This window comes from Alnus glutinosa, chromosome 6, assembly GCF_958979055.1.
Source record: "Alnus glutinosa chromosome 6, dhAlnGlut1.1, whole genome shotgun sequence".
NCBI lineage: Eukaryota > Viridiplantae > Streptophyta > Magnoliopsida > Fagales > Betulaceae > Alnus > Alnus glutinosa.
In genome coordinates this window covers 20410334-20436303 of record NC_084891.1, presented here as the reverse complement: position 1 = coordinate 20436303, position 25970 = coordinate 20410334, and the positions used below count along the sequence as shown (strand labels likewise).

Below are 25970 nucleotides of genomic sequence, written 5' to 3'. Positions count from 1 at the left end.
AATATAGAAATCGCAATAGAATTTTCATAAATCGAACAATTAGTGTTTTCTCTAACATAGAAATCGCAATAGAATTTCTGTAAATTGAATTGTTAGAAGGTGGTGTTTGTTGGATGTGTTTTTTTTAGTCGGAGAAGATAATGGACGATAGTTAGAAAGAGATTTTTTTTTTAACAAATAAATAAATAAAAATATTAAAAAGAGTATTTTAATATAATAACGAAACAATTTAGATAAATGAGTGTATAGTACGTATTTTTAAAAAGTGATTTGCTAAAATAAATTAAAAAAAAAAATTAATTTGTTATTTGAAAATATCTCTAATTTGTCATTTTAGATAAAATGGTACAGAAGTTCATCTGCGTCCAGGCTTTGACCCAAAAAAGGAAGGATATGCCTCAGGACACCGCGTAAGAAAAGAGTTTAAATTCTAGTCAAGCAAAAAAAAACCTTAAATTAAATTGGTCCTGACCTTTCCCACCCACACTCAAAGAAGCAATGTATGGGAGCCAATTCGACGGCAGTGCCGCCTTCTCCGGCGGCGGATTCATGCCCTCTCAGGCAACGCAGGCCGCGGATTCCTCCTTCTCTTCCTCCAAGGTAACCCTCCCTCTCTTTTTCTCTCTCGTGCTTTTTTTTTTTTTTTTTTTTTTTTTTCTTTTGTTTTATTTCAATTAAACATCTGTTTGGTCTCCGAGAAGACGGAGGAAAATCAAAATAATGAAAAAATAAGTTAAGAGGTAGGAAATATTGGAATCCGCCTTCGCTACTCCCTTCGAGTAATTGGTTTCTAATAGCGTGTTTAAGGAGTAAAAGGTAGCTTCTAATTTGCCAAAAAAGAGATTTAGGGTTCTGTTCTTTTATTTTTTGGGCAAGTGGTTACTGTTTAACTGTTGTGTAATTGCAATACTGAATTTTACCAGATGGTTCTATTAGGCTTAGTTTTGAATGGTTCTGTTAGACTCAGTTTTTGTGATTACCGTTGTTTTCTTTAATTTTCTCGGCAGTCGAACTGGACATTTTCTTATTTGAAGGAATCAGACCTTTTGAATTATACTCTTTGCTTTTGATATGTTTATGCGCACACACACATTGCACTGGTCTCGATTTAGTGGATTGTTTTGTTCTATTGCGCCTTCTATTAATTACGGAAAATGTTGATATTATTTTTGTTCCTATTATTTCTCATCAACGACAGAGTTTTAGGATTTCGAGCTTCTTTTCCTTTCTTTGCAGAATCGTGAGATCCAGTCGTTGCTTCCACTGACTGTGAAGCAGATAACAGAAGCTTTTTTGTCGAGTGATGATAAATCTAATTTTACTATTGACGGTGTTGATGTGAACAATGTGGGTTTCTCGAAACTTGACTTTGCATGGGTCTTTTCATTTGATTTTCCTATCATGCCAGGCCTTTTTGAGTTTGGAATATGTTTAGGTTACGCTTGTGGGAATGGTATGCAACAGAACTGGAAGAATTACTGATGTTACTTTCATACTTGATGATGGGACTGGAAGGATTGAGTGTAACAAATGGTGAATCTTCTTAAATTTGTTTTACTTTCCTGTCCAATTGTTAATTTAATTACTTGATTCCATGCCAATGATGGGGTTTTTTCTTTCCTCTATGTGTAGGGTTCAAGAATCGGTAGACTCGAATGAAGTGGAGGGAATCTTGTATGTTTTCTTTTTAAAATGTGCACATTCCTCATTGTGAAAGGAGTATTCAGCTACAGCTCTTTTTTATGCTTTATACTTTCAATACTTTTTTTTTTTATTTGAATATGTACAAATTAATTTCATCACAGTCTGTTTAGATAAATGATCTCATTTTTAAATTTCACTTTGCTCATCATCAATATCATGTGGTGAGCATTTTGGGGGAAAGAAATGAAAACTAGAAAAATCTTAATGGCTCGGAATTAAAGGGTTTTCTAAGATTCCAACTTTTTTTTTTTTTTTTTTTCTCCCCTCTTAAACTTCCTTCAAGCAAGTGGATTGTTTGGGAACAATTGGTCAGTTTTACATCAATAGGTATATAAAAATTGTATTCTTCCCCTTTAAAAAATCTGTAATATATTATCTGAATATTATTGCAATGATATCTTTCACTTTAGGGATGGAATGTATGTTCGCATACATGGACACTTGAAAGGCTTTTTGGGAAAGCGGACCTTAAATGTTTTCTCTATAAGGTGCAGACTCATTGTTACCTTTTGTTTTACGTTTTAGCTTTTATATTTATGTGTTCATAATGTAAAAAATATATATATACCCCATGTAAATGGGTCTTTGGGTGTGTTTTGTATATATTTGATCCTTGAACTTCATGCAATTTATTTTTATTTATTGGTTATAAGCTGTTGGATAGAACCGGCCATACTAGGAATAAATTCCTAACCCATGTTTTAAATAGAACCATCTTACGCAAATATTAAAAGCCTGTGCACTTTGGTCAAATTATATTAACTCGAAGAGGGACCCAAAAGGAAAAATACAAACTAGTTCCAATAAGCTTATGACACATGTCATCTCGTGACTTGTCATATGTTCCTATTAATTATAAAAAAGAGAAATATTATAAAAAGCATAAAAGTACCTCTAAGCATACATGAAATATACAAAAAGGACATCAAAACAGAAAAAGAAAGAACAAAGAAAGAAAACAGAACCCACAAAACACAAAAACAGGAGGAACCAACTCACAAAACCCAAAGAGTAATACATCACAGCAAGGGCTCTCTTGCCTGTTATTTATTCAATTAATCCCATCAACTATACTTATATTTTACATTTGATCCCTCAATGAAATATTTCGTAGTTGAATTAAATCCATAAAATGATTGTTACTTTAATTCACTATTTCTTATCCTTGAGTACCAAATTTAATCCATTGATTATTTTTGTACTTGTGAAATCTCATTTCACCTTTTACATAAAGTTTTAGTAACTCTTACTAAAATACTCAGGCTTGAGATTAAGAATAATCAGTTACATTAAATCTATCTCAATTGGATATTTATTTTCTCAAAAGTTTTGGATTTCTTTTTGAGGAATTGTGTTCCCACAATGTTACATGTGATCACCCAACGTACTGAAAATTTTGACAGTAAAAAGTTCCTCTTAAATGTATCAAAGTGACCTCAACTTTACATTTGAGTTCACAATCCTCTCAGGATTAAGAAGTCAATGTTATAAGTAGACATGAGTTCACATCATTCTTTTTTATAGTGTTATAAAAGAAAAAAAATAATAACTCACATGCCTCGTTTATTGCATAGTATTTGCACCAACACATCAATCCAAAGTCTTCACTTCACATGATCAAGATAGATTATCGGTTGATGTGTTATAGTCTTATCAAACGGAATGCCCAATTTCATTACCAACTAAGACAATAATTTATAAGTTACAAAATTTATGATTTAGATCTTCTGTGTGATAATGTCATTACTCACACCTAAGTAATTTAATGTAATTGTTAATAGCATACATGTAAATAGTTATATATATGCCCAAATTGGTTGAGAGACATCGAAGAAGAGAGTATGGGAGAATAGTTGGCTTACGGTGGTGAGATTGAGATCTAGTGCAATTGCTTGCCCATATTGGTTGCAGTTTGGGCAGGCAATTGTGATAGGGTCCTTGTAGGGCCTACCTGCCTGGGCTGCTGGAGACCTACTCGGGCAGGTTGACCGCATAAGGGATCCTCTCACAATAGCCTGCTCGTAAGTGTGAGATAGCGGCAAAAAATGGTTTATGTAGATAAGAAGCGTAATCCATTTACGCCTCATGAAGGTTATTTTTCTTGGTCAACTGAAAATATTTTCAGGTTGACCAATATTTTATGCCGAAACAAACAGTGCTTAGGAATGAGGTTTTTCTCATTCATTTAGAGGAAAACATAAGTGAGAAAAACAAAGCTAAGCATGACACTTAGGGTTCCTTGGTATTATTACCCCTTTGATATGGTTGCATCACACAATCCATAGAAACAATAGTTGCTGAAATTCTCATAGCCATTTTTTATTCAATGTTCATAGAAAAACCATTACATCCATGTTTATAGGCTTCTAATGCCCAACCCAAATGGGCGTAGACTCCTTGGGCTTTAATTACAAAAGGCCAAATGAAATAACTAGTGAAACTCATAAACAAAACCCAATACCTATACTAAGCCAAAATACAATATAAGATCTAACTGGGCTTAAACTAGATTATGCAAGCTCCTAAGTAGTCTCCACATCATCTAACATGTGTCAAATTGAAGTTTGGGCCTTGGAAGCATCTTTTCTGTGCCTTTTACAAACTTTATAAGAGTGCTGCCACTTTTTTGCATCACTTAGCATCTTGATTTTGGCTGTAATCCATGACTGATTGATATGCAGGACCACATGGTTGTAGAAAATTAGCAAATTACTTAACATTAAGAAATAACTTTATTTTGTAGTGCAATAATATTGCCTCAGTCAGTTATTTCCAACTTTCTGGTCTGCTTATATCTAGTTTCTTTCTTTTTGGAATGAGAAGTTTTGGAAGAGATTTCTTGTGGACTGGTGTAGTAAAAAGTAAGTGTCACCTATTGGACATTGCTGCTGTGCGATTTAAGATCGTGGTCAATCTGTAGGAGGTTGTGACTAAGGGGCTAGCTTTCACTGGAAATAAATTGTGGAGATTTCCTCTTGAATCTTGTGGCTATTTCTCCAGTAATAGCATTTTATTCTCTTATACTCTTTCCATCCCATTTTGCTGGTACTTGATATTAAAAAAGAAAAAAGAAAAAATGATCATTTTCTAAATAGCCCTCCAAGACGTTAGAAAATAGTATCAACATGTGAAAGAATGAGGACAAATTTGGAATGTTAATAAGTTTTAGAGAGTATTAAAGTGGGCCTACCCTGGATTTCGTATGTTTATAGCAAGTTTCAACTGAATCATGATTATAGGTAATCTACTTAGACAGAAATGGAACCCCCTATTGTTGTTGTCTTGTTGATCTATTTCCTTCTTGTCATGTAATTGATCTCACAAAACCATGTCAGTGGTATAACTTTGATTCTGTAAAGGCTCTTTTTTACTTTTTTAAAATTGAACTTGATGTTGCTTTCAGGCCTGTTACTGACTTTAACGAGATTGCAAGCCACTTCATTGATTGTATTTATGTCCATCTCTATAATACCAGGTTACGGGTATTGGTCTAACTATTACAAATGTCATTCAAGCTTTACATGACATATTGATTACATCTGTATGGATATAATCTTTGTATATGCTCTGGCTTTCTGATGTTACTTATAATTATGCTTATAGAAACTACAAGGTGGTGGTACCACACAGCAACACAAGGCAATTTCAACTAACACACCTATGAAGGGTTACCAAGCTGCCCCATCAAATCAAGTAAAAGATCTGATTGGGAATTCAATTTTGGTGAGTTTTTAATTGGTATGCTTACTGGTGCTACATTTGTCGTTTTCAGTTCTCTAGTCAATATAATGTTGATGGACAGAAGAACATTGAACAAATGGTCTTAGATTTTTTGCAGCTGCCTGCATCCAAGTAAGTACTTCTAATCTTGAAAGGAATTGTATTTTTTTTTCTTTTTGCCCTTCTTTCTAGCTGGGGGCGGGCAATGATTGTGTAAAATCTCCCTCTGGCTTTTATTGTAATACCATCTCCCTTTTTGTTTGCATGTGTTTTCTGAGCCCACACCGCCGCCCCCCCCCGGGCTTTGGCAGGGCCCTTTTGCATTTCTGCAGTTGCTTGCATTGTTGTGTGTGCAAACATGCATGTGTCTACACACACGTATGTAGGTACCTTGATGCCATTCAGGCTAAGGTTGGTCTTTCTGACTGCTTTAGTCACATTTTAGTCATGCAGCAATTCTGCCAGTTTGCTTGTGTTAAGTTATGAAACTCCTCATTGTTTAGCTGATTTTTTTTTTTTTTTTTTCTCACTATGAGAAAGTACAGTCTTCAGGTACTATCAATGATAAGGACACTGATTAACAATAAGGCTGATTTAGTGGAAATTGTTTGTCATTAGCAAATTCATTATTCCATGTATTAGATGGGCTGTTTGGGTAGAATTATGCTTTTGGGGAAAAGAAGCATTTCTTATTTTGATGCTTGTGCAAACAATGTGAATTTTCCTGAAGGAGTCTCACTAAAAAACCTTGTGCTCAATGCCCACCGGTCAATTACTCATTTCCAAGAAGGTTAACAAGGTCTTTTTTTAGATCGGGGCTAGTACAAGACTTCAAATCATGATGGATATATTGATGGATCTTGGAAAATAGAATGGCATAGGAGGGTCTATCTGACCTTGGATTTACCATATTCTTGTAACATGGCAGAATTAGGTTGAGTGCGTTCTTGTCACCTAGTTGCTTCACCATGTTTTAGAAATTGTAACCTCGCAAGCCGCCATAATTGGGGGTCCTTGCCTTTTCGATACTTTAGGCCCTTGGTTGAAGACATTTTTTGAATCAACCTAATTCAAAGAATATTGCTAGTCCATATTCTTGTTTAAGTTTTATGCTTAGCACTTTGATTCTAGAATTTATTTTTATAGTTATGTGTTGCTAAATCCTTAGCTAAGGCTGGGGTGAAGCCTAGTATTTTTATTATGTGTTCGTAAGACTATTTTATTTGTTCTTCATAGATTAATGATTAAATTTTGGGGATGATTTTTATTTGAAAGTAATTTAATGAGACAAATTTATTTCGATACATTATGATTTTTGTTTATATCAAATACTTACTTTGTTTGATTTGTTATGATTCGAAAATATATTGAATGCTTTATTTATTGTAACATGTTTTTGAAATCAAATTCTCAACCAATCCATCTTCGATCTATTTTATACTTAATTTATGCTTTAATTGTTCTATCTTCTGGTTAGGAAAGTTAATTCTCTACCTAGTTGAGTTAAAAACGTCTCAGAACATCTTGAACTTATGTATTTTCCTATCAAAAAAATGTCTCAGAAATACGTAATATAATGCTAGGTGGATCTCTGCACCCTTGGTGTTTTCATGAATTTTCTCAAATTCACTTCTTATTAATTTAGTTAATTAATTTACCATCTCTCCATTGCTCCATTTTATAATGGAAAAACAACTCAATTTACTTTTCTGCTCAATAATAGGAATTTTACTTAGTATCTACAATTTTCTGTGGATCGACCTTGTACTTACCGAGAATTTATTAGGGGGGGTGGTGGTTCTCATATCACTTATTTATTGGAATAATTGTATATTTAGAGTGCATTAGTTTGTTCTGTGTGCGCGTGCATGAATTATTTCATTTAGTGGTTCCTTCTTTTTCTGTTTGGTCCTGAAATAGCGGTAAGCCCAATGTATTTTTAAGTTTTGTATCATATCTTATGCCCATATTTTCCTTTCCAGGCTCCTCCCTTGCTAGATTCTCTTCTAAGTCTGCTTATCCCTTTGTAGTATACTACTAATGACACCTTTTGATCTTCCCATATTTCAGTGCAGATGAAAAGGGGGTACACTGTGATGTCATTGCCCAGCAATTAAGAGTTTCAACTGATAAGCTCATGTCTCTCTCTCTCTCTCTCTCTCTCTCTCTCTCTTGCTCTCTCTCTGGCCTTCAAACAGAAATATCTTAACTCAATTTCCCGGTTGTTTACAGGTCATCTATTCAAAATCTTGTAGAGGAAGGCTTGATTTACTCAACAACTGATGACTTTCACTATAAGTCCACTATCAACGGTTGACATCTCCTGTGTATAAACTTTGAAATGAAGACAGTCCTGGTCTCAGTTAGGTCTTGTTGTTATCTCTCTCTCTCTCTCTCTGTGCTTATATTTTTGCATCCATCGTAGTGTTAAGCCCGGTCTGCATATTTGGAGATACAAGATAGAAGATTTAATAGTTAAGTGACATTTGTTTTAGCACTTGATTTTCTTATTTTTTGAATGAATGTCACCCATCTTCTTTAGATTATGGCTCCATATTTTGTTGCCAATGGTACTTTGTGAAATGGCAGGTTAAAAAACCCCCTGTTTATAGGTAGAGAACTTATTCTCTTTGCTTCTGTAGTAGCTCAGTATCCCATCGTAATTGGCTGTCAGTACCATAACATTTATAACTGATCTCTCAATTACTGAAGAACAAAATAAAAAATGGTTCTCCCAACGATAAGAAATTTGTGAGAGCATTGATCAGGATGAGGCAGCTGAAGAAGTGGACAGCTTTGAAGATTTACTTTCATGCAACCTCCGAGATGAGGCAGCTGGCACACGTGCGTGATAGGTTTACATTCACAAAGCTTGGAAGCCATTGTTGTATTTGGAACTAATCGCCATCGGGTGTCTGGTTCTGCGCTCAACGGCCGTGCTCTAGGTTTGACTTGTGTTCCCCGCCGGGAGAAATGCCACTTAAAGATCAAAATTGGAGTCGAACTTAATCCTTTATGTTACCAATTTAATAATGTTCCGTTTGTTTCAATGTAAAATGATTTCAGGAAAGTCATTTTTCTGAAAAATATTTTTCTCCGAAAGCATTTTTTGATGTTTGGCGCGTACATAATATCACAAATAGTTTTTATATTTTTATTCAATCATATTAACCTATAAAAATCAATTTTTATTTATAACATATAAATATTAATATAAAATAATATAAAAATTAGGGTTGAGCATGGGGGGCGGGGATTTGCGGGTATACAAGGATCCCCGCAGGTATAACAAAAACTCTCAGATTGATACTATGGTTGAAGATGAAGAAGCTAAAAACATATTAAAAGTAACAAACCAAGCTCAAATAATAGAGAAAATAGTTATTGAACACAACGTTTATACATGCAAAACGAATAGACTTACCGCATCAACGAATTCGGGAATTGGGTCGGGAAATTTGTATTTAGCTGCTTTGCAAATCTGTTTAGTGAAGGAGGAGAGTGAAAGTGGTGTGCTTTGTGCTTTTGGGCTTAATGAAGGAAAGGAATAAGAGCATTTGAATCTCATATCCTTGGATGATTGTACGAAAGTGGTGCCCAGCCCAAACTAACAACATAAGAAGAAGAAGAGAATAAGAAGGAAGAAGAGATGAAGGGTAACGGCGCTTGCCGGGAATAATCAGGAAGAGAAGAAAAAGAAAATATATTATATATGGGGGGGGGGGGGGGGGGGGGGGGGGGGCGGGGGCAGTCTAGGTTAAAAAAAATTAGGGTTTTTATTTTTTAATTTACATGGGGTGGGGCGGGGCGGGGATCCGGAGAAAAAAAAATTTTAAACCTGCACCCCGCCCCGCCCCGCCCCACACGGGTTGGTAAAAATTAAACCCGTACTCGCAAAAAAAAATTAAAACCAGCGATTTTAGGGCAGGGCGGGGCGGGGCAGGGGTGCGAGTTGGGACGGGTTTGCGGCCCTAATAAAAATTACCGGTAATGAGATTCTGTTACTGACCGATAGGATTTTAGTCACTTTTATTCGATTCCGGCTACTATAGCCAGAATCTGAGATAAAGGCCAGAAATCTGGCACAGAATCGCCGGACTCCGACCTACTGGCTGGAACCGCTGGAATCCGGCCAGTAGGCCGGAATTCAGACGTTTTGGCCAGATCCCGGCCAGTCGGCTAGGATCCGGCCGTTCTGGCCGGGATTTTCTGGACAGATCCGTCTGGAGGAAATCCGGCTTGGATATTCTGGCCAGATTCGGCCAGCCGGACGGGATCAGGCCTTTCTGGACAAATTCGGCTAGCCGGCCGGAATCGGGCCTTTCTAGCCAGATTCCGGCCAGCCAAAATTCGACCGGATGGCCGGAATACGATCAGTTTGGTCGCCGGATTCCGGCGATATTGACAGGATGTTGGCGAATTTCGGTATTGGCAAGATTTCGGTGATGATCGACTACTTGAACGTGAAGGTCGACTATGTCGTTTAAAAGGGGTTGAATGCGTCTAGCGTAAAAAGCGTAAATCATTTTACAAAATTTACTAAGCATTTTTGGTCAAACAGAAATTATTTCCCGATTGACTATTATTTTCGCCCCTACCAAACACCGAAAAATACCGAAATCATTTTCCAAAAATCATTTTACGCCGAAACAAATGAAGCATAAAAGGAAAATAGACGAAAAAAAAAGAAAAAAAGAAAAAGGAGAAGCAAGTAAAAATCATGCACACCTTAACCAATAAATTATTGTTTCACTGATCGCATTAATTTTTTGTATCACTGTAATATATTACGGGTGGGTGGGTGGGATGAAAATGCGGATGGATAATAACCGTCCTTATCTGCTATTCGCACTTAATCGATATTTATTATCCACATATGCGGATGCAGATAGCAGTTTTGGGGTATCCCTTTATATATATAATATATATTATATATATTTAATTAAATTTACTAAAATGAGGTCGTTTTGAATTTAATGAGGTTTTTTTTTTTACTATCATCTCAAAGTCATACTTTATTACATTTAATGTTTTTCTTTTCATTGGGTAATCCAAATCCCGATTATACTATGAGACAATGATCATCTATGATTAATAATCGTGAATTGTGTAACAAGTGAAATCTAATTTATTTAAGCTTTCATTTAGTAATAATTGTATTATTTAATCGTGAATTGTGTAACAAATAAAATCTAATTTATTTTAAGCTTGCATGTTGTAATAACCGTATTATTTAATCTTGCATATAGATTTATCTAGTAATCCAAAATGCCCATTAGCTCATATGCAGATAGCGGATAATAATAGCATTTAATAACCGCAAGGATGTTGATACCTAAAAGTAATAACCACATTTTGCGGATGCAGATGCGGTTATTAACCGCATCCGTATTTTCATCCATAATTACGAGTATCAATTCAAGTCAAGACATGATTATAAAACTATGTAGGTCTATCATAATTTAGTTTATTTAATTAAATAGATTAGATCATTCAATCCTAACTCGCTAAATTCATATCGGGTTTGCGGGTCGAGTAAAAAATTGCTAGTCATATATGTTACGTGTTAGGTTTAGGTTGGCCGAGATATGGAATAAGATTATATAAGTCAACTCTCATCCAATCCATTTTAATTAAACAGGTGAAATCCCTAAACCATAATTCGCTAAGTGCATAGTATTTGAATTAAATTCATAAATCATGTAAAAAATTGCTAGCTAAAAACTAAAAATAAAAAATTGCAAAACATGTACCGTAAATTTGGTGTTGCAAGGTCACATGCATGCCTTCTATCCCACCGAGTCACCGACGTCCTCGTCATGCAGCTCGGGATAAGAGCAAGCAATTGATGCACTCAGGAGATGGCACGTGCAGTGGCAGGTGTCGTCCACCTACAGTATTGACCAGCTTAATTACCCCCCAACTGCTAGTATTATAATAGTAGCCCACTTGATCGAAGGTGAGCAAATCTTGAATCCCACAATCTCACGTGGAAAATAATGTCCACATGAATTCTTTTCAACGGTAAAAGGAAAAACATGCACCACTGGTGTTTATTTTAAATTAATTAATTAATTATTATTTTTCTTTCTTTCAAAATAACAGGCTTAATTACCATACACTTGACTCCTCGTCTTACCGAAACTAAATCCATCGCACGAATGAGAATCCCATCACCATTGTTGGGCCCGCATGTCCGCACACGAGGACACATGTCTCAAATGATATACACAGTAGATCGGACAATAGACCTTTCCCATACACAGAATGGACATTAAAATAATAACAATACCAAAAAGAATAATTGCAATTAAAATAACAATAAAAAAAAGAAAAGAAAAAGGGGGTCATGTGAGAGGTGATCATGAAGTAATAATAAAATATTTCACTGACCACAAAACCCACTCCTTTACTTTACACATACTTTGACCGTGGAAAATTTTTGTGGCCTTGAATTACGAAAGCCAGCCAATTTCTTCCTTTAATTTTAGTTGTATTTTAGTGCTGTTAAGCTTATATGATTACCTTTTACTGTAAAGAGAATAAAAGAAAAATGAAATGAGGAACACAGTCCCGCCGAACGTAACTCTCTGCCAATCTGGTGTGCCTTGAGTTGCAACTTTTGTATTTTTTCATGGCTTGCCTTTTGGTTGCTTGGTGTAAAAGCAGGTTTAACTCTTATCCGGGTTTTGAGGCCCTGCTTTCCACCACCTAATCTCTATCATTCATGTGAGCTTTGATTGTCCCACAGTCTGTGTTGTGCGATTGGTCACCAGCCGCTACCACTTGGGACATGTGGCCGCGGGGTGCGGGGGAAAGGTGGAGAATTTGTGGGTGTTACCTCATCACCCGAATCCCACTTGTTCTCTGGGTATTACAGAAAATATTTATTCACTACTTTTGAATTCGTACATGTTTAGTATGCGAAGTAGACCTTATCTCATTGTGTGTGGCTACCTAGCTAGCTAGGACTTTTGCCCAAAGAAGGTGGCGGCAGCCCCTTGTGCTGCCAGCCACCGGCTGAACCCATAAACCCGTGGCTGGCTCCCCAAGGTGGGTTGCAACCACGGGTCCAACCCGTAAGCTCACCCTGGGTGTGGTCCATGGTGCTAGTCGTGGCACAGCTACGCATGGTTGTAATTACTTTTTATGTTAAGTTATATTATGATGTTTTAGTATTTTTCTTGGTTTTTATTTGTGTGACATAGGGTGTCGCTACTCGCTATCTTGTAGTGGTAAAAAGAGATGTATTTTTCGCTGCATTGCTCTCTGTTTAGGGGCACTACAAAAAAATTTGATTTTCGCCACTTGCAGTTCGCCGCGTGTACGGTCACTGTACACGTGGCGAACTGTTGGCCGCGTGTAAGTAACCGTGTACATACACGCGGTGGATCTGGGCAACACTAATTGCACAATTGGCCGCGTGTATTTTAATACACGCGGCCAATTTGCCGCGTGTACATTAATACACGCGTGTAGAATAATATACGCGGCCAGTTGGCCGCGTGTAGAATAATACACGCGGCCACTTGGCTGCACGTATAATATATATATATATATATATATATATATATATATATATATATATATATATATATATATATATATATATATATATATATATATATATATATATATATATATATATATATATTTTTTTTTTTTTTTACTAAAATTCTCCAAATTTATTTTATCCAAAAATATCACAAAATCAAATTGCACAAATTAATCAAAACAACAATATTTAAAAATTCGAATACCATGTACTAATAAATATATTCATTACTAACAATAACTACTTACACAACAATATCAACAAATTTGAAAATCTTGATTTAATAAAGTTATTCGTTACTAACAAAAAAAAAAATACACAAAATATCTACAAATCTGGAGGACGTCGCTGCGGATCACGAGGTGCAGTCCCGGGCGTGACCTCGCCAACTGTCGATTGTCCCGCAAGAAATGGTGTAACGGGCGATGGAGTCCCGAGAGGGGATTGTTGGCTCAGCAATTGTCCAGAAGGCGACAACGGACCAACCGTTGTCGCATTACCTACAAGTAATAAAAATAATTAACCTACATAATATTATATGCAAATTTAAACAAGTAATGAGAACAAATTAAAAATAAACCTAAGTGTATACATAATATGAACCATACCTGCAGGCGCACTACTAACAGATGACGTACTACCTACGTGTGCAGGTGAAGACTGCTGAGCACCAAGGCATACGAACGATAATCCTGTAGAGGACATGAAGGCCTCAAAATGTCGCATGCGCTGCTCCATAGCATCAAATTGTCGTATGCGCTGCTCCATGCTGTCAGCCCGCTCTCTCTCGGCCCGCACTATGCCCTCCAACCCGTCATTCCTCTCTCTCTCGGCCCGTAACATGATTTCCATCTCCGCAATTTTGTGAGCAGCCCAATCCTGAGACGTGCCCTCGGCCGGTCCCCCCCGTGTGTGGGCCCTACACGAGAAACAAGTCCCGCGAACAGGAGTAACGTTCGGCCCAACCTGCCGAACCCTACCCGCATACTCGAGTCGCCCAACCGCTTGCTCGTACGCGTCGCCAGGTGCCCAACGCACCGTATCTGATGAGACGGGGTCCGAGGCAGCAGGATCAGTGGACAAACTCTGTGTCATCCGCTCCTGTACGTCGTCAACATACAAAACACTGGTAATTAATAAATACTTTATCACACGCATAACTAATAATAATCGATAACCTATAACAGTAGCATACGCATAGGTCCCGTGTCCGCTCATTCAGGTAAGTGCCGTCTTTCCTTGTGTGCGTCTTCACAAACGACTCGGCGCGAGTGGGGGGCGTGCCAGATATAGATGCCTGTCGCCATACAGTATAAATATATAACAAACATTGGATATTCATTTAATGTTAAGAAAGAACAATTACGCACAAATAAGAATTAGGGTTTTTACATATTGTTTCATACCTCATCGTGATTAAATCTGGCATAACTTTTGGACCCCAGACTATGGGGGATGTCATTCTGCTCCCGCAGCCGCTTCATTCGTTCAGACCTCGCCTTTGCATTGAACATTCTCAAAAAAATGTAAGAATTGATACACTTAATTACTTATGTGCTATGATTGAATGAACTGTTTATTAAAAAAACACAACATTATAGTAATACATTCAAAGACCTACATACCACATTTATTTTTGTGCACCACTCGTGCAGTACGTCATCCACATCCGTTCGGTCATACTTATCAAAAAACGTATCTGGCATTCTCGCACGTATTGTCAATGGCGTGTCACCGTCTCGAATATTTAGCTGGGTCCTCAACTTCGACTTCCACGAACGGTGCTTAAGGCCCATATCACCCCAGAATTCATTCTGTGCCAGGCGCTGGTCGACGGATACGGGTACATAAAATTCTTGCTGCACATTCAATCTAATGATTAATTTTAGCAGTTCAATAAAAACATCATCTTAACTTTAATTTCACAAAATACATATATTAGTTTCATACACATACCATTATGGCATCCCACATAGCCTGCTTAATCTGTTTATCTACCTTTGCCCATTTGTCCCGCAAGTGAATGTAGGACCCGCTCCGTAACAGCTTGCCCGCAGCCCGTCTATAACGATTGCATGCTCGTCCCACGGGTTGTGTTGCAGCATTGTACTGCAACACAACTTTCTTACCCCTCGGGAGCACCCAATTTCTCTCTGGGTCCTTAATCACCTCAAAATAGATGCTCTCGTCTGGGTTATACCCTAGTCAATAAATATAAAACGTTAATATATTAACACTAAATAACTTAATTATATTAATAAATTAAAAATTCAATTTAAATATTATACGAACTTACTAAATTAAGATATAATGATGTATAGAAATGTACTTACCCATTAGCCGAATATGGTCGAACGCTATGTGCTCGGTCACTGGGTCACCAGCATGCTCCTCGCCTACCTCATCTTCTGGGTGATGCTCATCATCATGATCGTCATCCGAAGGCATATCCTGGGGGACATCATGAGCTAACTGATCAAGACCCAACATCACATCGTCCCCCTCGCGGGGCAGCTGGCTCTCCCCCACATCTGGGTCCTGACTCTCCCCAAGAAGCGGCAACTGGCTCTGTCCATAAACAGGCATCTGGCTCTCCCCAGGTGCCGGGCCCTGGCCCCCCGCCGGTGCCGACAGCTGTCCCGACCGCATAGCCGGCATAGGCATTCCCCCCCGCTGTGACAGCGAGAATCTGTCATCCTGAGTCTCACTATCAGGGTTGACTGGCATAGGTGGTGTAAGGGGGTATGGATAGTACAACGGAAATCTGCTCAGATCATGACACTCTCGCGCCCACCATCGATCAATATGACCCGGTGAGGTCATCCCCAACTGCGAGAACGTCGTGTATGGAGAAGGAGAATATCCAGCTGAGCTCGTCTAGCCGGGATCTGACCTGCTCATCCTCGCCGTACCCGGGGGCAATGGTCTATAAACGGCGTCCGGGTGGTGTGGCCACGGTGTAGTATGTAGTGCTGCTGACATCGCCGGTGTGGACGTAGGCGGGTATAGAGAAGGAGAATATCCAGCTGTGCTCGTCTGCCCGGGATCTGACCTGCTCATCCCCGCCGTACCCGGGGGCAATGGTCTGTAAATGGCGTCCGGGTGGTGTGGCCACGGTGTGGTATGTAGTGCCCCTGACATCGCCGGTGTGGATGTAGTCGTGCAAGGCACGGGTAGGCGTGGTGCACGATGTGCGCAAGTAGGGGGTCTCTGGTCCATCGAAACCTGCGAACAAATGTGAGACAAATTATTTGAAATTCGTTTTAATTTTAATATTAAAAAAGAATATGCATAATATACAATGAGCTCTATGCAAAATAAGAAAGTACTTTGAGTTTAAGCAAATTGTACCAATAATAAATATAGCAATCATTGTATAACAGGAGCTTCAATCGGATCAATGTCGGGCTTGTCGTGATCGAATTCATCATTCATATCATGCAGGTCATCAGTGGGTAATACGATCGGTACACACTCGTGATATGCATTATCTGCATCACTACTCCCTTCCCCCTGACCAACATCGTATACGTTGCGCGGTTTAGTCCTCACGGCACAAACCCAGTTTGGGTTCCTTTCATCCTCGACATAAAACACTTGGTCTACCTGAGATGTAAGCACGTAAGGCTCGTCAGTAAGCAGTTCTCCCCTGTGGACGAAATGAGTGAAGTTGACAAACGCTAGACCATAATCGTCGACTCTAAATCCTCTGTCCATCGTGGGGTCCGCCCAATTGCACTTAAATAGGACGTACGTAGTCCTATCGTAGTACTCGACCTCAACCACATCAGTTAACTGCCCGTAGTAGGTTTCGCATTCAACGGTTGGCACACATACGCCGCTGTTCTGAGTCCTCCTTCCCACATCATGGGCTAGCGTGCGGAACAGTTTCCCGTTTACCACGTACCTGTTATACTTCACTGCTGTCTCCTTCAACCCTCTACTGCGCATAACCAATTTCAGCCCCAATTCCTCCCTACCTTGATCGTCAAGGCCATCAACCTATGTTATCATTTCATATATTAAAAGAATACATCGGTTAATAGCGGCATATTGTCGAACCCTATCTTAAATTGACACTGAATATAAGTAAATATTATATACGAAAATACCACTATTTCCTTACATTTGCGCGGTACCACTCGCAGAACTGCTCGTGATGTTGGGCTTCAATCAGAGTGTTTGTGATGCGACCCCTAACGCATGATCGCCTAATAGCGTCTTTGTGCATCCTACATTCAGCGGATATAATTAAAAAACTAATTATTATCAATTATATCATTTGAATCCGGTTCAATATGTAAACACTACTTACATCCGCAAATTGAGAAACTCTTCAGAGTTGAACACAATATAACGATGAATCTGATGCATCGTCAACCGGTTCAAGCTAACTCGCGTTCCTGTCCCCTTGGAACCATCAGGGTTTCTCAAAGGTCTGTTGTGGAAGGTTGATGCATTTTCTAGATATCTCGAACAGAACGTTACTAGCTCGGTCGCTATGTAACCTTCCGCAATGCACCCCTCAGGAGCCGCTTTGTTGCGCACATTCGACTTGAAACCCCCAAGACTCCTGGTGCACACACAAACATTAAGGGCTTGTCCCCGTTTAATGCCACGAGTTACATGAAAATATATATATATATATATATATATATATATATATATATATATATATATATATATATATATATATATATATATATATATATATATATATATATATATATATATATATATATATATATATATTCTGCTGTATTTTACCTCTCTGCCGGGTACATCCACCTATATTGCACGGGTCCGCCGAGTCTACACTCGCGCACAAGATGCACGACCAAGTGGACCATGCTAGTAAAAAACCCAGGAGGAAATACCTGTTCCAGCTTGCACAGTGTGATACAGACGTCACCCTACAGTCGGTCCATCTCAACTTGGGTTAGCTTGGTTAAGCATATGCCTCTGAAAAATGTTGACATCTCAACGATAGGTCTGACCACTTTGTCTGGCAATGACTGACGCAATACAATTGGTAGAAGCTGCTGCATCAGTATGTGGCTGTCATGACTTTTTAACCCTGAAATTGTACGGTCCTTCATCCGAACACACCGTGAAATGTTCGACGCATATCTGTCTGGAACTCTCACATTTCGAAGCACCTTTAAAAAGCTTTCTTTATCCTCCCTGGACATCGTGTGACAAGCCGCGGGTATAAATGTTTTACCATTTGCGGCGGTGAACGGATGCAATTTAGGTCTCAACCCCATCTCCTGCAAATCCAGCCGAGCTGCCAAGTTGTCCTTCGTTTTCCCTTTGATGTCCAAAATAGTGCCAAGTATATTGTCCATGACATTTTTCTCTATGTGCATGACATCAAGATTGTGCCTAAGCAAATTGTCCTTCCAGTACGACAATCTGAAGAAAATACTTTTCTTCTTCCACACAACATCATCAGCACCCCGTGCACCCGTCTTCCGCTTCTTCCGTCTCGTCTTACCCGCGTTCTCATCCCCAAACGCAACTCCGTCCAACTGTTGGAGGATCTCGTCCCCGCAAGGCACATCAGGAGCACATTCTAACTCCTCAGTCCCATCAAACGTTCTTCTGTTCAGCCGCCACAGATGTTCGGTTGGCAAGTACCTCCTGTGTCCTATGTAACAAAATTTACAACCGTTCTTCAGATATTTAGAACGTGTCGAATGCATGCAACAAGGACATGCCTTCACACCTTTGTTAGGCCAACCGGATAAATCTGCATACGCCGGGAAGTCGTTTATTGTCCACATCAACTGAGCACGCATATTGAAATTCTCCATCTTCGCAGCATCTAGTGTTCGTACCCCTACATCCCACAGCTCCAACAGCTCATCAATCAGTGGCTGAAGGTAGACGTCGATATCCATACCAGGTGAGCTCGGTCCGGGGATAACCAGTGACAGGATGAACGACGTCTGTTTCATGCACATCCAAGGAGGCAAATTGTACGGTACAAGCAATACGGGCCATGTGCTGTGGGATGTACTCATGTTCCCAAATAGATTGAATCCATCTGCTGTCAGTCCAAGCCGCACGTTCCTACTGTCAGTCATAAAATCCAGATGTAGAGAGTCGAACGATCTCCATGCCTCACCGTCCGCGGGGTGCCTCAATACGCCGTCCCTAGTGCGGCCTTCTGCATGCCATCTCATATTGTGCGCCGTGTGCTCCGACATGAATAACCTCTGTAACCGTGGGATGAGTGGAAACCATCTCAACACCTTCACTGGACGTTTTTTCCTCGACGATATTACCTCACCATCCTGATCGAAATGTATATCAGCCATCCACTTAGATTCTCCACATACGGTGCAGGTATCTAGATCTTTATTGTCTTTCTAGAATAGCATACAGTCATTACGGCACACCGGAATCTTCTCATACCAGAGACCCATGGAACTGAGGAATTTCTTCGCCTCGTACGTATTAACCGGCAATGCCTCATCGCAAGGAGGCAATAGCTGACTGACAAGCTCAAGAATATCAGAAAAAATCTTGTTACTAATACCTCCAATGCACTTCAAGTTGTAGAAATGTACAGTAGCACTCAATTTACTGTGCTTTGTACCGGGGTGAAGTGGCTTGTCGGCAGTCTTCAACAACTCAAGGTACTTCAATGTGTCCCTTGCAGAGGTTCCTTCATTTACTTCTCCGGGCTGGCCAACATGATCGGTGTCACCTACTTCGTGCACGCCGAAGGCGTCATGCAACATGGCGTGCATGTCACCACCTTGTTCCAGGTCTCCGCCTTGTTCTGTGACTTCTACATGTTCAATGCCACATGCAGCCGTATCTGTGACACTGGGATGGTCGTGACCCCGAACAGGATCAGCAGGGTTTAGGGTTGTCTCACCGTGCATATACCAGAAACCGTATCCCATGGACATTCCCTTCCCCCCTGTTAGGTGGGCAAGAACGTAATCTGGGGGGTGCCGCTGGTTATTCCGGCAGTACTTACATGGGCAGTAAATTTTGCCATCAGCAGACCTACAGTTACGAACGGCGAATGCCACGAACGCTCTACACCCGTCGTTATACTGTGTCGTACCTCTAGGTGCTGACATCCACGACTTGTCCATATTCCTCTGTACGCGAGTTAACAGTCTGAAACGAAATATGTTATTTGATTATAGCAAATAAAGTGCTTGTTTGTTTAATGTTTGTTTTAAACAGTTAACTCAAAGTATCATTTTTTCATACTTTTTTTAGGGGTAAGGGTTTTTTCTTTTTAGGTTTTAAGGTTAGGGTTTAGGTTTTTAAGGGTTTAGTTTTTAGGGTTAGGGTTTAGGGTTTAGGTTTTAATATTTGTAGGGTTTAGGGTTTTTTAGGGTGTAGGGTTTTAGGTAGGGGTGTAAACGAGCTGAGCTACTCGTGAGCTTACTCGAGATCGGCTCGAATAAACTCGACTCGTGCTCGAATCGATTATTAAATGAGCTACTCGTGAACACGAAAATCAAACTCGATTATTAAACGATGCAAACTCGTATAAACTCGACTCGACTAAAGCTCGTGAACCCGCTCGTATAAGGCTCGACTCGTTTATTAAGGCTCGACTCGTGTATATATATATATATATATATATATATATATATATATATATATATATATATATATATATATATATATATAAAACTTATTTTTATAATATAGCATATTAATAAACAATATACTTTATGTAAGCATAAATTAAGTAACAAATAAAAATGGTCAGCAAATAGTAATTGGTTATAATTGTCTGGTCATATCAATATGAATATAAAATAGTAAAATTGAATAATATCAATACTTAATTGTTAATTACTTAATCATATGATATAATGACAATTTAGATACTTCATCATATGATTTATATTATATTATTCATGTAATATAATAGGACTATATAATCCTATAATAATATAACATTCTGACATATAACATGTAATCAATGTTTCACTATATCCAATGTTATAACTTATAAGTATTATTATTAGATACTTATGAATCATTACATTACCATTATCACGTGATTCAAGATCTAAAATTATAAGAATTGTTAGATAATTTAGATCATATGAGTCATATGATCATACGATAATACTTAGATCATCTGATCATATGATTCATGTGATATTAGTATTATTAGAAGATAGTTAGGAATTATAATAATTATGACTTATAATGGTTATACTTATCATTATTATCAAATATAAATTATAATTCCATAAGTCAAATGATATGATATGATTCATAATTCACAATCATAAATTATAAAAATATGGTACAAGCTATAAGTTTGAATTATAGCATATAATGTCATATAAGTACACAAATACAATGATCAAGTATTTAGATACTTAGATATACTGATTAAGTATGATGTAAGATTTTAAATATCTAGTAATTATTATTAATACTTAGAGTCTTAGATACAACGATTAGATATATAAATAATTACATACATAAGTATGAATTCACATTAATCATATGATATAATGACACTTTTGAAACTTAATCATATTATTCATATATAATGGTAATATAATTATTATAATTTCAAATTAAGTTATTAGGATTGGTCGGTTGGTCTGATTGGAATTACCAAGGTGTTCATTATAATCACAATTTAGGTGTTATCATCAAAATTTAGATCATATGATATAACGTTATGCATTTATGCTAAATAATCATTAGATATGAATCATATGATTTAATATTTATCATTAGACTTAAAAAAAAAAAAAAAAAAATGGAAAAAAAAAAGAATGTATTATTATCATTAGATATATAGGACCATATGAAAGTATAATAATTACCATTATTAATATTTTTATTAACTATTGTTACATTTTTTTTAATAATTAAATACTTATAAATTGACAGAATCGTTATATATAATATACTTATAAGTTATATCACATATTTAATTAATTAAGATCAAATGATAATACTTATTTGTTTGAAATCATATGACAGATTATATGATACTATCATTATATTTATATCTATATTAACTTATTAAGTATGTAATTATTAGGATTATGAATTGTACGTACGTTGTATCATAATTTATGAAGAGTTATATAATTAACATACCATATATACAATTAGACATATATATTATTTGTTTTATATATATACCGATATTTATATATGCTACTCATTATACTTATACATATAATAAGTACATATAATGATACATATTAAAATGTAATATTTAGTATATTTACAATTGTTATACTTAATTTCAAAAGATAATGTGTGAAAATGTAATTTTGATTATTTATAATACTAAATTATATCATTAATGCATTATAGGTTAATTTTTTTTTTTAAAGTAAACATAGTTATTATGAGTGCAAATTTAATACTACAACTTTTTGTTAGAAGAGTACAAAAAAATAAAAAAATAATAATAAAATATGCCAGACAATATATAGTGAAATAGTAAATTATATAATTTTATTTTATTTGTTGTATTTTATTTTTTTGACTTTTTGCTCCCTCCCATTATCCACCTTTTTGCTGTATACAACTTTTTTCTACTCTCATAACTAGATGTTTGGCAAGTGACGAAGGTAGTTTCGTGCAATGATGAGCTTCACGTGTGTCAGTGACATGACTTCACTATGCCCAGTGTTGAGTGTCTCAAAAGCTCAAAATAAGCAAGCGAACTTATTATCCCGAAAATGTCCTTGGGTTGCAGTCAATTTGTTTTTAGAACAGTTATGGCTTATGCTTTGCAGGACACATTAATTCATTTTTAGGACAGAAGGGCATTTTTGGGATAAGAAGTTGGCTTGTTAATTTCGAGCTTTCGAGACACTCAACGCTGAGCACAGTGAGGTCTTGTCACTGACGCGTGAAGCTAATCACTGCCGCCTGCAGGAAACTCCCTTTGCAAGCATCTCTTCTTCTTCCTGTTTCTTATTCTTGCACCTCTTTTCTAGTTTTCTTCTTCCTTATGAAACTCATCACCTCATCGGTAAACACTACATGCCAAACCCAATTTTGTTAAGAAATGGCGTTCTTTCTTAACAAAATTGGTGTCGTTTCTCATTTCCGATCTCATTTTTTCCAGGTATGCACACTACGTCTCTTCTCTTTCCGATTCTCTTGTCTTCGATGTCCTTTTCTTTCGATGTCTTATATGTTTATCTCTTCCAATTTGTGCTCTGCTCCAATAAAGCAGAAGATGGAGGATGCTCTCTCTCTCTCTCTCTCGCCACGCGTACCGCATTGAACCCGACCTCGTGAGAAAGCTGTTAGTCTCTCTCTTCTATCTTCGCTCAAAACTGGTTTATTCTATTGTTTATTTTTATTTTTATGCTAAAATAAAGAAAATAATAATTGAAATAATTTGATTCAGCGAGCTCGAGTACTCGACTCGAGCTCGAGATCGACCAAAATGATCGAGCTCGAGCTCGAGTTCGATCATGAATTTTACATTGACGAGTCGATCTCGAACATAAGTTTTAGGCTCGTGTCGAGCTCGAGCCCGAGCCCGAGCTTGATGCAAAGTTAAACGAGTCGATCTCGCACAACTGGTACTCGCTCAAGATCGGCTCGAATACACCCCTAGTTTTAGGGTTTAGGGTTTAACTAAAATAAAATAGTAATAAAAAAAATAAAAAAAAAAAGAGATCTCGAACCTTTTTCTTTTCTATTTTTTAATATTCTTCTTTGTTTTTTTTGGGTTTTGTTTTTTTTTTTTTTTTTTTTTTTTTAGGGTTTAGGGTTTTAGGTTTTTAGGGTTTAGTTTGTAGGGTTAGGGTTTGGGTTTACCTCACCATAAAAAAGTAATTAAAAAAAAAGAGATCTCTCCCTTTTTTAATTTTTTTTTTTTTTAATATTCTTCTTTCTTTATTTATGGTTTAGAGTTTTAAGGTTTCTTTTTTTAGGGTTTAGGGTTAAAAAGGTTAGGGTTTAGGTTTTTAGGGTTCTAGTTTTTAGGGTTTGGGTTTTAAGGTTAGGGCTTAGGTTGTTAGGGTTTAGTTTTTAGGGTTAGGGTTAAAAAGGTTAGCGTTTAAGTTTTTAGGGTTTAGTTTTTAGGGTTAGGGTTAAAAAGGTTAGGGTTTAGGTTTTTAGGGTTTAGTTTTTAGGGTTAGGGTTAAAAAGGTTAGGGTTTAGGTTGTTAGGGTTAAAAATGTTAGGGTTTAGGTTTTGAAGGTTTAGTTTTTAGGGTTAAGGTTAAAAAGGTTAGGGTTTAGGTTTTAAGGGTTTAGTTTTAAGGGTTTCGGTTTTAAGGGTTTAGTTTTTAAGGTTAGGGTTTAGGTTTTTAGGGTTTAGTTTTTAGGGTTAGGGTTTAGGGTTTAGGTTTTAATATTTGTAGGGTTTAGGGTTTTTAGGGTGTAGGGTTTTAGGGTTTAGGGTTTAACTAAAATAAAATAGTAATAAAAAAAAAATAAAAAAAAAAAGAGATCTCGAACCTTTTTCTTTTATATTTTTTAATATTCTTCTTTCTGTTTTTAGGGTTTAGGGTTTTTTTTTTTTTTTTTTTTTTTTTTTTTTTTTTTTTTTTTTTTTTTAGGGTTTAGGGTTTTAGGTTTTTAGGGTTTAGTTTGTAGGGTTAGGGTTTGGGTTTACCTCACCATAAAAAGTAATTAAAAAAAAAAGAGATCTCTCCCTTTTTTAATTTTTTCTTTTTTAATATTCTTCTTTATTTATTTATGGTTTAGAGTTTTAAGGTTTCTTTTTTTAGGGTTTAGGGTTAAAAAGGTTAGGGTTTAGGTTTTTAGGGTTCTAGTTTTTAGGGTTTGGGTTTTAAGGTTAGGGTTTAGGTTGTTAGGGTTTAGTTTTTAGGGTTAGGGTTAAAAAGGTTAGGGTTTAGGTTTTTAGGGTTTAGTTTTTAGGGTTAGGGTTTTAAGGTTAGGGTTTAGGTTGTTAGGGTTTAGTTTTTAGGGTTAGGGTTAAAAATGTTAGGGTTTAGGTTTTGAAGGTTTAGTTTTTAGGGTTAGGGTTAAAAAGGTTAGGGTTTAGGTTTTAAGGGTTTAGTTTTTAGAGTTAGGGTTTTAGGTTGTTAGGGTTTTAAGGTTAGGGTTTAGGTTTTTAGGGTTTAGTTTTTAGGGTTAGGGTTAAAAAGGTTAGGGTTTAGGTTTTGAAGGTTTAGTTTTTAGGGTTAGGGTTTTAGGTTGTTAGGGTTTTAAGGTTAGGGTTTAGGTTTTTAGGGTTTAGTTTTTAGGGTTAGGGTTTAGGTTGTTAGGGTTTAGTTTTTAGGGTTAGGGTTAAAAAGGTTAGGGTTTAGGTTTTGAAGGTTTAGTTTTTAGGGTTAGGGTTTTAAGGTTAGGGTTTAGGGTTTAGGGTTTAGGTTTTAGGGTTTTAAGGTTAGGGTTTAGGTTTTTAGGGTTTAGTTTTTACGGTTTAGTTTTTAGGGTTAGGGTTTTAAGGTTAGAGTTTAGGGTTTAGGGTTTAGGTTTTAGGGTTTTAAGGTTAGGATTTAGGTTTTTAGGGTTTAGTTTTTAGGGTTAGGGTTTTAAGGTTAGGGTTTAGGGTTTAACTAAAATAAAAAAGTAATAAAAAAATTTCACTCTTTTGTAGGGTTTAGGGTTTTTAGGGTGAACGGTATTTTGGGTTAGGGTTTAGGGTTTATGGTTTTTGCTTGTTTTTTAGAGTATAAAGCTTAGGGGTTTGGTTTTGAGATTTGATTATAGGGATTTTTATATTGGTTTTGATTTAGGGTTTAGGGTTTATTGTTTAGACCTTTGTTATAAATTGAATAATAAAAAAAAATTATTATAAATGGTAGACGGTGGCCAAATTTAATTTTCTGTATCTATCCAATAATTGTTGGATACGATCATTTTATTATAAAATGATGGCGAGTTTACTTTGAATTTTTTTTTTTGTTTGTAAAAAAATTACCTGAAAATGAACAATTAAACTTTTTTTTTTGTTCTTAAAAAACCCAAAAATTGTTGAAATAGTACCGCATACTTATTTATATTTTATTGGTTTGGATCATTGATTTTATGATGAA

At 36.9% G+C, this 25970-nt stretch overlaps 2 protein-coding genes across 2 annotated transcripts; one reads left to right on the top strand and one right to left on the bottom strand.

Moving 5' to 3' along the window:
• The first annotated feature begins 363 nt into the window (after positions 1 to 363).
• On the top strand, positions 364 to 7965 carry LOC133871799 (replication protein A 32 kDa subunit B). Its single transcript, XM_062309220.1, has 10 exons — positions 364 to 600; positions 1237 to 1347; positions 1436 to 1533; positions 1633 to 1674; positions 2115 to 2192; positions 5108 to 5186; positions 5308 to 5397; positions 5477 to 5556; positions 7495 to 7563; positions 7657 to 7965. Exons 1-10 carry the CDS (start codon positions 499 to 501, stop codon positions 7739 to 7741), a joined length of 834 nt encoding a protein of 277 aa, XP_062165204.1. The 5' UTR covers positions 364 to 498; the 3' UTR covers positions 7742 to 7965.
• A 5184-nt stretch (positions 7966 to 13149) lies between these two features.
• On the bottom strand, positions 13150 to 13757 carry LOC133870400 (uncharacterized). Its single transcript, XM_062307512.1, has 2 exons — positions 13588 to 13757; positions 13150 to 13479 (listed from the first exon to the last, which is right to left on the bottom strand). Exons 1-2 carry the CDS (start codon positions 13745 to 13747, stop codon positions 13307 to 13309), a joined length of 333 nt encoding a protein of 110 aa, XP_062163496.1. The 5' UTR covers positions 13748 to 13757; the 3' UTR covers positions 13150 to 13306.
• Between the last annotated feature and the right edge of the window lie 12213 nt (positions 13758 to 25970).

What these genes read in the sequence shown, in the direction of transcription:
- LOC133870400 (XM_062307512.1), bottom strand. Translation starts at nt 13,747, where the DNA reads ATGGAGCAGCGCATACGACAATTTGATGCTATGGAGCAGCGCATGCGA. An exon ending in TGTTAGTAGTGCGCCTGCAG is followed by an intron (nt 13,480 to 13,587) that starts GTATGGTTCATA and finishes TATTACTTGTAG; the next exon opens with GTAATGCGACAACGGTTGGT.
- LOC133871799 (XM_062309220.1), top strand. Translation starts at nt 499, where the DNA reads ATGTATGGGAGCCAATTCGACGGCAGTGCCGCCTTCTCCGGCGGCGGA. An exon ending in TCTATAATACCAGGTTACGG is followed by an intron (nt 5,187 to 5,307) that starts GTATTGGTCTAA and finishes TTATGCTTATAG; the next exon opens with AAACTACAAGGTGGTGGTAC. An exon ending in TTGCAGCTGCCTGCATCCAA is followed by an intron (nt 5,557 to 7,494) that starts GTAAGTACTTCT and finishes CCCATATTTCAG; the next exon opens with TGCAGATGAAAAGGGGGTAC.